The 12,913-nt window shown below is 38.0% G+C and overlaps 1 protein-coding gene across 2 annotated transcripts in view; it reads left to right on the top strand.

Annotated features, from left to right (window-relative positions):
- Positions 1–321: 321 nt before the first annotated feature.
- NCAM2 (neural cell adhesion molecule 2) overlaps positions 322–12,913 on the top strand; it is a 517,977-nt gene continuing 505,385 nt past the window's right edge. For both annotated transcript variants that reach the window (XM_027041783.2, XM_027041785.2), the window contains exon 1: positions 322–523. In XM_027041783.2, coding sequence (XP_026897584.1) covers positions 469–523 — 55 coding nt within the window. In that variant the 5' untranslated portion in view covers positions 322–468. The remainder of the gene's footprint in view (positions 524–12,913) is intronic.

Raw genomic sequence — 12,913 nt, 5'->3', positions numbered from 1 at the left:
TCGTGCCAGCCTGACCGCGGCGGCCACTCTAGCTGGAGGCACCGGGAACCGAACCCACGCCTCCGAGCTCGACTGCGGACGAATCCCGGGGCCGCGCGTCTCGGGAGAAGCGGCCGCCGTGCGACGCGGAGGGATACACCTCGGCCGCGCCTCCCCTCCCCGCGCCCCCGCCCCCGCCTCCCTCCCCGCCCGGCTCTGCTGCCGCCGCGGCGGCCGCTGCTGCTGCTGCTACTGCTGCTGCCGCCGCTGCTGCCGCCGCCGCCGCCGCCGCCGCCGCTGCCTGGATATAGTGCGGCAAGGAGCGGAGCTTGCAGTCACTTTGCGAGGAGGAGCGCGCGGGCTGCGGGCGGCTGGGGCACCCCGGGAGCGGCGGCGGCTCTAGCTGAGGCGGCCGTGGCAGCGGAAGGTTCTCTCTCCAGGGCTGGACTTAATAACTTTGGAACTGTCCTCCAGTGTCACGTCCTGAACATGAGCCTCCTCCTCTCCTTCTACCTGCTCGGGTTGCTTGTCAGTAGCGGGCAAGGTAGGAGTGTGGTGCTTTATTGCATTTACTTTCCCTCCCCCTTCCGCCCAACCAAGAGAGGCAGAGGGAGGCACAAGAAGAATTAAATGAAAGAACTAAAGTTATAGTTATTGTTGTTGTTATTGTTTTCACTGTTTATTTTAGCTGCCGGTGAAAATTAGGTCTGTTCTGTGGAGACCCTTAAATAAGAGAAAATACAGAATTGGAGATTGGCATCGGTGAGCAGGAGAGCGAGGCAAACTGCTTCTTTTTCCGGGTTCTTGGCTTTCTCCGATTTTCATTATCAAAAATTGGATGAGTATGTTGGTGTGTATTAACAGTTAAATATCTGAGGTTGCGGAAGGAAAGGGAACGATGATGTTTTACAGAAGCAGCAGAAACTATCAGCATTAAACTCGTTTTTGAATTATCTCTCGTGTGCAAGAAATTCAATTCTTAGACACTCTTCCCCCCCCTTTCCCAAGACCCCAATTCCTGACTATGAAGTGAACGGTGATGGTTTATTTATTGAAACTAAGAGAGGGGCCATGGATGTTGTGTGTAAGAAGGCAAATGGATAAAACTAGGCATGTGTTGCAGTCATTCATTCTCAGCTCCCCCACCCTTGTTAATACATCAAGGTTGAAAATTTTTATAGCGTCAGATTGTAATTACACCTGTAAGGCATGTTTTAGCTTGTGGAGAACTGGTGAGATTTTTATCTCTTGAGGAAAAAAAAAAAAAAAAAAAAAGAATAGCTTACTAGAATAACCTGAGAGAATTTGTGGAAGCTGTCTCTGTTTATCTGTAGAGAGCTAGATCTGAATTTATCTTGCTTCGTTTGGATAGTTCACTTTCACATAAAATATATTTATAATAAATGGAAGCATTTTCAACTGTCCAGACAAGTTTGGACATTTAATTGAGAACACAAAATGCTAAAACATGCATTGGTGGAAATCTTTAAAGAAAAAGAAAATAGATGTAATTTTGTGATGTGTAATATTTGCATAGAATGTTATATCATTAGTGTGGCATGAAAATTGTTTTTTGAGAAAACATAAATTACAAGACAAGTTAAAATATCTCCACTGTATTCAATTCTAAGCATTTTTTTAGCCTCCTCTGTGTTGCTCATTTGGTCCAGCAGGGGGTGGTAGAACTCCATTTTAAACCCAGAAATGGTTGTTTTCTGTTCTTCCACACTCCCTGGGTCTTTCTATCATTCTTCAGCAGGGCTTGACATTTTGGATATGAAGCCCTCCTTTCTCTGCCCTCACCTCCCTAAAGCTATAGAGTGTTAGTGGCTGATGAAACAGGACTGGATGCAGATTTTAGGTTCAGAAATCAGAATTCAAACACTGAATATTGCTATAGTTTATTATAGAGTGTCTTGGTAAGATGCAGCTCATTTTCCCTTAATAACAGAGAGTATGCAAAATTTCAGTCATAGCAAAATTGCAGATATGTCCATCTGAAGCTAACACCAGGCCAGTCAGTTAATTTAATCACTATGGTAACAAAGATCAACATATACTTTATGCTCTGCAGATAATGCTGCTTAAATTTTTGTAGAGCTGCTGGTTATGTTTAACTGTTCATTTATAATACAAACAGGTATTAGTGAATCCTCAGAAGCTGTCCCTGAAAATTGCAGTTAAAATACCACTGCAATTAACCGAGTGTAGCTAGTGTGGAGTAAGATGGGGGCATAATAGAAAGCAAGTTTATGCAGACTTATGATTACGTTGTGACTGGTTTGGAGAAGAAATACGTCTCAGTTGTGGAGTCTGAATTTACATTTATAGACACTAAGTGTGTTGGAATTTGGGGGACAAAAAGGAAATCTAGGAATGTTTAAGTATTACACACAGACACATTTAATTTGGGTCTAGGTTGCACCCTCTGAAATTGTGATTCTCCTAGCTTATAATTCCGAATGCAGGGTGATTGTGAAGAGGGACTCTAAGACTGAAGCATGCCTGAAAGGGAGCCTATATTCACTGTAATGAAACAGGGAAGGAGGAGAGAGCATCGTTCTAAAGATCTCTGTATCTAGAGCAATTTAAAAATGCATGGCACTCATAGAGGAATAGATGCTTATCAGAGAGACCTAGCTTTTGTGAAACCGAGCATGTAGTACTTCTGTGCCATGTGTCCTAATGAAGTCAGAGATGCTTGGAAACAGCAGTCCTGAGCCCAGAGTCCAGTTTTCTATGCTAGTGTTTTGTTCTCCAATTAAGGATGCAGAAGCAAGTATCAGCCACACCACTGGAGCAATCTTTGAAAAAGAAATGGATCCAGTGTAACTCATAATTTTGTTTATTCTATTATAAATGGGGCCATGGCACAGCCTCCTGTTAGTGATCCCTGGGCTTGCCTTAGAAATACTAAAACCCCAGCTTGCTGATTTATGTTTCCAACAATATACTTGCAGGGGATTTTATGAAGCATGATTGAAGCTATTGCTTTGGAAAGTGGTGTGCAGTTAGACTGGGGAAAGGCAACGATGATGTATTCCCTTTTAAGTAGTCAAAACGTTTTGAACTGCAGCAGTTGAATAGGAGAAAATGACAGAAGTGAAAAACTGAGCAACTTAAGTGGATGCCAATACCATAATTAGCTAACAAGGTCTAACAGTTCTAACTTTAAACACAACATTATTGTTCTACTGTAGTGAAAGCCTTTTTTATTATAGCAGAAATGCTCCTTTAAAAGCCTCTCATTTCCACTGCAAGATTAATATCTAATGAAGTAAGGTTGGGATTTAATTTTCAAGTCTGAATTTAATTGTCAACAGAGAGGAGATTCTATAACTCTTCACTTCTGTAATTATTTTTTCTTTGTATTCAAAACTTGGTCACTGTCTCTGTCCTCATAAATCTCAAGTGATAACTTGAGTCTGTGATTCATATTGCATTTGCTGTTTGGATCTATGTATATTCAGATTCCCAAATGGTAATATGTATGGGCTGCTTTCCTGAAGCTTTTTTTTACTTTCTAAAATTGTTGTCTTCTCCTTAAAAATTACTCAAGTATGATTAATAAGCATCTATTACTGGATGTTCATATTTATGAAATAGAAGCATTTTTGTATGAAAATGTAAGGTGAGAACAGAGCTATTCGTCTCTTTTGCAACCCAGTTCAGCCCTACGCAGAACCCTTACCTAAGCCAAAATCATGTGGCGATGGAAGTGAATTGCCTAGTTAATGAGTTGAACTTACAGGCATCTGCTTACATTTTCTCTTTCTGGTGACGTGCTGGTAGGTCATCCTTGGCTAGGGAAGTGTACCTTCTAAAAATAAAGCGCAGCTGTGTGGGTCACTACTGGTTTCAGGTCTACAGGAAGGTCCCCTCCACACACCTGTCTTCTCTGTAGGCTGTGACAGACAGCCTCTCTCACATCCTTTTGAATTTACCCCCCTCTAATTCTTTGATGGCAGCCTCTCTTGCAACGCTGTTGTTGAATCAACTCCGTATTCATTTGCACTTAGAGAAGGTAGGCTGTGTAAACTAGTATTGTTATTTGTCAATGAACAACCCGGAAGGTTTCCTTTCCTGCTTTATGCCAAAGAAGTTAAGCATAGCATCTGGTCACTTTAGTTTCTAATGCTGAATTGGAGCCCGAAGAGCAAGAAGGGAAGGTGGTGGGTCCTGGGTGTCTAGTGAGTCTTGTCATTGACACGAGGGGCTAATGTTCCCCCGGAGGTGATACCCGATGAGAGAAGCGATTAATGGAAGAAAACAACCTCATTCAGTACAAGAAGAAAGTCAAACCTCATATAATTTAGTAAGTAAAATGGCTTTCTTTCAAACCTAGAACTAGTTTGTAATGGGACTGAGAAATGAGCTATAGAGATGGAGTCTGGTAACGGAGTGAACAGTGTAATTTGTTTTCGTCTATTTCCTTGTGAGGGAACAATGTGAATGGAAATAAGGGTGTCAATCAGAAGACCCTGGAACTAGTCCTCTGCTCTCTCTGGCTTTTGACATTTGGGAAATGATTTTAATTTATCTGTTTTCAGGGTCACCTCTCATAGCAGTGAACTTTTGAAAGCATGAAGAAAGTGCTTGATAAGTAGTAGAGCAACTTTGAATTGCTTTTGTTTTTTCTGTGGGTTTTTTTTTTTTTTGGTCTAAATAAAATTATTCCCCTGGGTGTTGGTTTATGCAAAATTAGTTTAATAATTTTAATATTCTTGTAAAGGGGGGTATCATTGTTTTTCAAGGTTTACTGACCTAGATTCAGAATTTCTTGTGTCCTTTACACTATCCCAATTATATTGAAGGCCTATTTAAAAGATTATAAATTAGTTTTAATTTTCCAAATTATGTGATACAAGAACACTTTTGAGATGCACCCGGTTTTATGCTTTTATTAAATGTAATATTCCTGAACTTCATAGAGCCAAGGTATCTTTAATTGTTCAGCAAATGTAAGTGCTTCTATATGGCACTATTTAAAATATTTTAATAACTTTTAACTATTTACAGTTTTTATAGTTATAATAGTGCTGATTCCACATGGCTATCGACATACTTCCTGGTGTCACATACTCACTTATTCCACTCATAATTCATCAAACATTCATTATAAGACGTTTTATAAAGTTATGATGTCATGAAACAGACTTGTCTGAATTTAAATAGCGAGGAGGTATGATAGGGAATTTTGAGAGTATTTATAAGCATAGCAATCAACAGATGACAGTTTTAAGAATTTCAGGTCAGTGGTCCAAATTTTTTGGGCTCTATTTTGTTATTAAAACTAGCAGAGAAAGGGAAAAAAACATTGGATTTGAAATCAGGAGACTTAGATCACTAAGTCTCTTGACTTTGAAGAAGCAACTTAAACTCTCAGAGTCATCATTTGTTTATTTGAAAATCTGACATAAATATATCTGATAGTTGCTGTACTGCCACAATTGTACTGAACAATTGTGATAATAGATACATAGTAGGCCTCCTATAAAATGTCAACCCTACTATGTCAATGTGTATTATGAATGCAGATAAATCTGCCTGTGGTTTAAAAACATTCCACTTACTTCATTTTTTTTTAAGTCATCAAAAACTGCTCTGTGATTAGAAAGAGTATTGAGGGGGCAGAGATAATCGGATTTATTGATGAAGATGGCTCATTAATTTACTCATTCATCAAACACCTGTGATGCCTCAGACACCGTATTCAGGAGCATTCCTAGGAATGGTTGTATAGGTTGTGTGATGAACAACTCCAGGGGGCGCCACTCGTAGCTGTGGTGATAGAATACATATTTATTTCCACAGTTTTCCAGCAGATGGCAGTAAAGGGTCTTGAGGAATGGGTTTCTTATTGTATCATGAATCCTTTTTATGGACCAACACCAGGTTGACACTAGTCTCATAGAGGCTTAGGATGGGGACACAATTTGGATAAGTAATTTACCAAAGGTCAAACAGAAAAATACAAGGGTTACTAACTAGAACTCTGGTTTCTAAACTCTTAATTCAGTTCTCTGAACACCAAAGTTTTGCATCAGTTTAAAAAAATTAATCCAACATGTCTTCACCTCAAAGTGATGATAATATTTGAATTTTGTGGCATTTTGTCGGTTAATCAAGGAACAAATACTTGTGCAGGGCTTACAATGAGTATAATGCCAGCATCTCCTAATAGCATAGTCCACTAGTTCAAAGTACATTCAACCTTCTTATAACAAATGATCATCAGGAATCCAAGGGACTATTAACTTTATTTTATGGATGAAGAAATTGAGGTACAGAGGAATTACCTGATTTGCCTATTATCAATTATACTTAGTAGTTATCTGGAATTAGGAATTTCTAGTTGAATTCCTATTTTTAATGTATTTATAGTATTTGTTTGATAATTTGCATGTGTGTGGAAGGGGTAGTGCATAGAATTCAACTTTGATAGTTGACAGGACAAAAAATATAAACCAAATGAGCATACAAGAGGTCAATAAACTTCAACAAAATGTTGCAAAATGACAAAGGATATATAATTAATTAAGAATCAGATGGTCTAAATAAGCCGCTAGGAGTTCAGCCCCCGGAAAGAGCTAAAATTTTTTGAGTGTTTGCTAACTGCCAGTCTCTGTTGTAAGCACTTTACGCGTACTAAGTAGCTTAATATGTAGAACAGCCCTCTAATTTTTATCATATTAATATTCCCCTTTTACACTTGAGGGCTGTGAGGCATAGAAAATTTAAATAACTGTCTAAGGCTGCCCAGCCAGGAAACAAAGATGTGAACCTAGGACATGTGCAAAGACTTGCCTTTTAACCAGGATACCACCTTGCCATTCACTAATGCAGAAAGAGATTCAACATGGTAGATGGAGAAGATAATACAAGGTGTTAAAACAGGTGAACAAGTTGTAAGTAAGGATGCCCTAAGTGTTCAGAGGACAGAAGTAATCCAATTTAATTAACTTAAGGGTTTGGAAAGGTGAGTTGTTGGACTCAGTTGTGGAAATATTGGTGGGACTATGAGGCAGGAAGGCCTGGAGACCAAGCTGAGCTTGACTCTTTGGTGTAGATCTTTAGGAGCCATTGTTTGGGCAGAAAAAGAACATGATTGGGGCGCCTTGGGTGGCTTAGTCAGTTAAGCGTCCAACTTTTGCTCAGGTCATGATCTCATGGTTCATGGGTTCAAGCCCCGCGTCGGGCTCTGTGCGGACAGCTCAGCTTCAGATTCTGCTTCGGATTCTGTGTCTCCCTCTGTCTCTGCCCCTCCTTTGCTCTCTCTTTCTCTCTCAAAAATAAATAAACGTTAATAAAAATTAAGAACATGATTAAAGTTTTAAGTCTCCTGGCTGTGTATGGGGTAAAACAGAGGGAAATGAAAAAGCTGTGAGGGGGCATGTCACATATTTCTCTGGAAGAATTAATGGGTCTTAATAAGGCATTTGATTTGGCAAATTGGGAGGAAGATGGTGCCTGATGTTTTAAGCCTATCTTAGTAGAAATAGGGAAATAAATAAAACCACTTATTTTAGGCAAGAGGCGTTTTTGTTTTTACTTTTGTTTTTGTTTTGCTTGTTTGTGATTTTCTACATTGATATATATGAGTCTGAGGTGTCCATGGAACATCTAGATAGAAATGTCATCAGTAACTTCGGAAAGGCCGACTGTTGATATTTGTCGGTTTCAGAATTTTTCTCCGCTTTTATTTAACTTGGTTCCCTCTTTCTTCCATCACTGTTTGCACTCCAATATTATTTGTTTTGTGTGTGTGTGGAATTTTGGGTAAAATCTCGGAAGCATGTAGGTCAAATTTGCTTTCATTGTATATTCTTCATTTATTTTCTCTGCTTATCCAGAGCTTTTTTTTTTCCCTTTTTCTTTTTATTCTGGGGAAGCAGAACAAAACAAAACATGAAGACATTAGAAAATAAAAAAAGAACCAAAAATAACTAAACTAAAACAAAAATTAAAAAAAGTTTGATATTAAATATATGGAATTGAACGTTTTTCTGTTAGTGTCCAAGGGAATTGATATTTTTGAGTGTCTTTTGCCTGCCAGGGAGCTGTGCTGGGTGTTTTCACCCGTTGTCTCATTTAATTCTGGTAACATTACCCTTGATAGATGATGTTTTGAGATTGAGAGTGCCGGATTTGCCTTGAGCTATGAAGTATGTTCTGTTGCTGACATCCAAAGTTGTAGCCAAAGAGCATCATATGCATTCAAGGAGTAATTCAGTTTGTTTCTTTGTGTGTTTCTTTGATACACGATTGTTTAATAGGGAAATGATGCAGGAATTGTGTTGGTCCACATCTGACTTCTTCAGCTCATTAACTTCTTAAGTGATCAAGAGCAAGCTTTCTCATTACTAAAGAGAAAGCCTTAACAATTTGCGAGCAAGGTGTTTGTAAAAAATATGAAAAATCAACTCACATGCTTTCCTTTACTGCAAGTATTTGTTCATTTAGCAGTTTAAGAGCCGTCTTGATTTTCAATATACTATGTATCTGGAAATGTTGAGAGTGTAGATAAAAAAAAATGGAAAGTCATTTTCTCCTGTGTTAAAATGATGTATTTGTTTTTATATTTTTTTAAAAGGCTGCACCCTGGATCACAGTTTTCATTTTAAAGTGAAAGCCCTTCAGGCTTTGCATCTTGAAAGAAGATGCAAATGCGAGGTACAAACATCAGGAGAGATTTAACTGCGCTAGTATTTTAATTAAGATTGTTATGGTTGTCGTTAGTGCTTGGTTATACATTTCTGTAGGTTTGGAATGTTCTGACCTCTCATCCAGTCTTTTCCCATATGCCATGATATTTTTTACTGTATAACTTTGCAGTCACCAGCGTTTTTCAGGGATGCAAATATGATGCTAGCATAGAAATGCATGCCAGTACTTGTAAAATAAACCAATGTCATAAAGCTAAAACTTACAATAGAGCACATCCTAATTTAAGAAAATAAGCACACTTATACTTTGTTCTAAGTATTAATGAGGATTTGTAGACAGTTTTTCTAATACTGTAACTTGTACATTCCCAACCAGCTTTCTAGTAACTACAGTACTTACGCTCTTTCTGATTATTTTTAAATTGACTTCCCTACTTAATTTCTCCCTGGTTATTATCTACTCGTGACAAATATTGAATATACTGCCTGAGCAGAGCATTGCATCTATATATTATAGCGATAGCTTTGTGTCATTGACACAAGAAACGTTAAACAGAGATTATGTGAACATTAAAATATAACATGAAGTCGGGGCGCCTGGGTGGCTCAGTCGGTTGAGCATACAACTTCGGCTCAGGTCATGATCTCACAGTTTGTGGGTTAGAGCCCTGCATCAGGCTCTGTGCTGACAGCTTGCTCAGAGCCTGCAGCCTGCTTCAGATTCTGTGTCTTTCTCTCTCTCTACCCTTCCCCCGCTCATGCTCTGTCTGTCTCTGTTTCTCAAAAATAAATAAATGTTAAAAAAAAATAACATGACATGTATACCATACTCTTTGTCAAAGTACTGACCAATGATATTTACCTGTATTTTAAAAAATTTTCTTTTTTTATTTACTTAGGTGAATCGCTTACAGTTTTCTAATACCAACTGAAATTAAGTACATTTTCAATCTTATTCACTCCTTTTTCATACCCTTTATTGAAAAATCGCTGGCTTCGCCCTACCTACTGTGCAGATTTTATGCTAATACTTTAAACTAGGTTAAACTTTTGAATTATCGAAGAGTTGTTGTTAACATTGTTTAGCATGTATATATTATATACTGAGACAAAAACTTTGATGGTCAGCTTAAAATTTACCTACTTGAAGTCCCATAATTACCCCGAAAGGTAGATTTAGAAAAGAGGAAAATGAACCTTTAAGAGGTGAAATTACTTGTCCAAGAAGAAAGACTTAAAAAATGGTCGGCCCAGGACTTGATAGAAATATTTTATTCCACATGTAGCATTTTTCCTGTTGTAATGTCTCTGCTTTCACCGAAATATATTTTTCTCCTATTTATGGAGTAATTCTCAAAACGAACTTTGTGGTACAGTATGTACTTTATGTGTGTGTGCTCTTCTTCAAAGTTACTTTTGGACTGTGTTCACAGGACACATGCTGTTCATTTTGGAGGATTCCCTTTCGCTTGTATTGTTTGAGAGTTCCTGACTTAGCATTGTTGAGACTTTTACCTTTTATTCATTTTCAGGATCCTGTTTTCTTAGCTTCATGATTGTTACTATGTGCACCAAACGCTTTTGCACCACTCCTGGAATTCCCAGACTTGGGCCCTGTGTCTACACAGCCCATATATTTTACACTTTTCTTAACCTTGCCTAGACTATTCCTTTTTTTTTTTTCTCAAGACTCAGCTCAGCCATTTCATCACTGAAAACATTTTTCTTTCTCTCAACAAATACACACTAATCACCAGTCAATGTGCAAGACACGAATGCTCCAATCATACTTGTTGGTAATATACCAGAATTCTGCCTGTCAGACTTCACTGCAACTCTTGCGACTTTCTGTGTGAACTCCCCGAGAGCAAGAATGCATTTCCATGCTTCCTTCCATACAATGTACTTGGTTAGAGAGTTCACTGTAAATTCATACATTTATTCCTGGAACATAGTAGATGTTTAGTAAATATGTGCTAAATGAATATTTAAATATTACCCAGCAGGAGGAAAACAAACTACCTGTTTAAAAATATATTTAGTTTTGACTGTTAGAAATGTATTAGTTGCTGGTCTGGGTATTTGTTTTAAAAATTTTGTTTACATCACCACTGCATGTGGTAGGCCTTCAATAAATATATGAGTAGGTATAAAGTAATCAAGTCACAGTGATTATTTAATTCAGAAGGAAAGGAAAGATGATCTGCCTTTTCTCCTACATTGGAAATAAATCAGTCTGGGACTAAAGCAAACTTTTAAATCTTGCTATAAGATTTGTTCTTTTGAAGCCTTATCTGAGGCTTAGGAGACCATTCTGTGGTTAAGGTTTCAAGTTTTCCATGCATAGATAAAAAATGAGGGAGATATAATATGTTGATAATGGTATAATTAAACAGATTAGATACTGTCAATAGTAAATGTCTGATTTGTCAATAAAGCAAGTATTTAAAGTTCTCAAAAATCAAAGATAATCTGCGGGGGTTAATTAAAAGTTGATTATTCAATCAATGATTATTGGAAACCAATCCTAAACTGTATGTACAGGAAGACAAGCAAAATAAGAGTATTTTATCTTATATTTTTCATAGGCACTTGGGTTTTGTTTTCTTTTTTAAAAAATGAAATTCAGTTTAACCTAAACAAATTCTCTCTTGTCTGGTAGCCATGTTTTGTAATGAGTTTATGATGTTTTTTTTCTGTCTGACTTCAGTGGTAAGACAGTTAATTGGACAGAATACATTTTCAGACACTCCAGAATGTCTTTATCACCTATTTATTTTTTCTGCCTTCCATTTATCCACTAATGTTACCAGTATTGTATATGCCACTTTTAACTTGAAACACGGCTTGCAGTTAGAGAGATTACTACTGCTTCTGATTCATCCATTTTTACTTTCATTTCTCCCCTCAAATTTGACATAATTTATAATCACTTTAATTGGTTATCTCTGTAAGTCATTTTAGTTCAGAGGCCTCTCATAAACCCTATGCTAATGCATTTTACCTCTGTGGGGATTATGTGTGGTCTGCAATTTAGGAACAAAACTCAGCACAGATTATTAAATGATAGATATTATGTCGTTCTCTGTGCTTTACTGAAAACTTTCACCGTTATATCCAAAGTGGCTATGAAGTATTCAACTTTACTATTCTCATGATATTTAAATAACACTTAGTACAGAGTTGTGAGCGATTATGAAGTACCCTAAGTTGCTAATGTATTTTCTCTTTCAGGGTCCTGTTTAATTTCTATTGTATGAAACATTTTATTAGAAATACCCTCCATCCTACACCGTGCATGAATACAGATTATTTGGTGAACGATGACTTCTGTAAGCAGAATGTATCTCCTTCCTGCTAGAAAATCAAGGATTAAACCTACTTACTGACTCTGGTGGGGAAGGGGACTTATCTGTTAGTGAACTTTCGCCTTCTCTTCCTGTGTGGCTGCTTCTCAGAAGGCACATGATTTTAAAGTCTCCATATCTCAGGTGATGTACCTGCACATGGATGTGTGATGGGCAGAGGGAGATTGTCATAAGAAGCGTAAATTGTCTTTTACTATTTGTGACTCCAGAACACATTCTGACTACTTGAGCAGAAAAGCACGCAGGGAGCTGAGAATGAGAAGCGAAAGTAAATACTATTAGTAAAGATCAATTGCTGCTTTGTTTCAAGGATAATTCATCAGCTAAAAGGTAATGAGGAAGTGGGTGGTAGGGTCAGACTTTGAAGATCTGGGATAAAGTCTGACAGTTACATGCATACAAGGAGAGAAGGAGATGCCTGACAAAACAGAGAGTGGTTACAGACAACCTTGTGTCCCCAGTGAACAGTGTCTGTTTTTAAATATTTAATGAGTTAATTGGATGAAGGAAGTGTCAGAGATAAACAAAGCCAGACACTAGTGGTTAAGGGCAGATTTTAATCAGAATGAAGTATATAACTATATTCAGTAGGGTAAGGGGCCCAAGTGGGAACTGAACTCATCTTTGATTTGTGTAGTGGTGACCGGGTGTTTTAAAGGGAGAATAGAGAATAGGGAGGGAGGTGCTTGGGGTTCAGTAGAGTAAGAGAAGTGAAAAATTACAAAAAGCAGGAAGGAGTGATTTGGTGTATTTGAAACCCACCTGGGTTTGTTAACTGATGGTTATCAAAGTTACGCTCCCAGCATCCCACAGAGGCTGGGAGACAGGGTCCTGTCTTGAGGTTTAGGCTGGAACTAACAGTAAACTCTTTTGGCAGGCTTGAGTTTTCTCAGGCAGGTA

Source organism: Acinonyx jubatus, chromosome C2, assembly GCF_027475565.1.
Source record: "Acinonyx jubatus isolate Ajub_Pintada_27869175 chromosome C2, VMU_Ajub_asm_v1.0, whole genome shotgun sequence".
Classification (NCBI taxonomy): domain Eukaryota; kingdom Metazoa; phylum Chordata; class Mammalia; order Carnivora; family Felidae; genus Acinonyx; species Acinonyx jubatus.
This window is presented reverse-complemented; position numbering and strand designations above follow the sequence as displayed.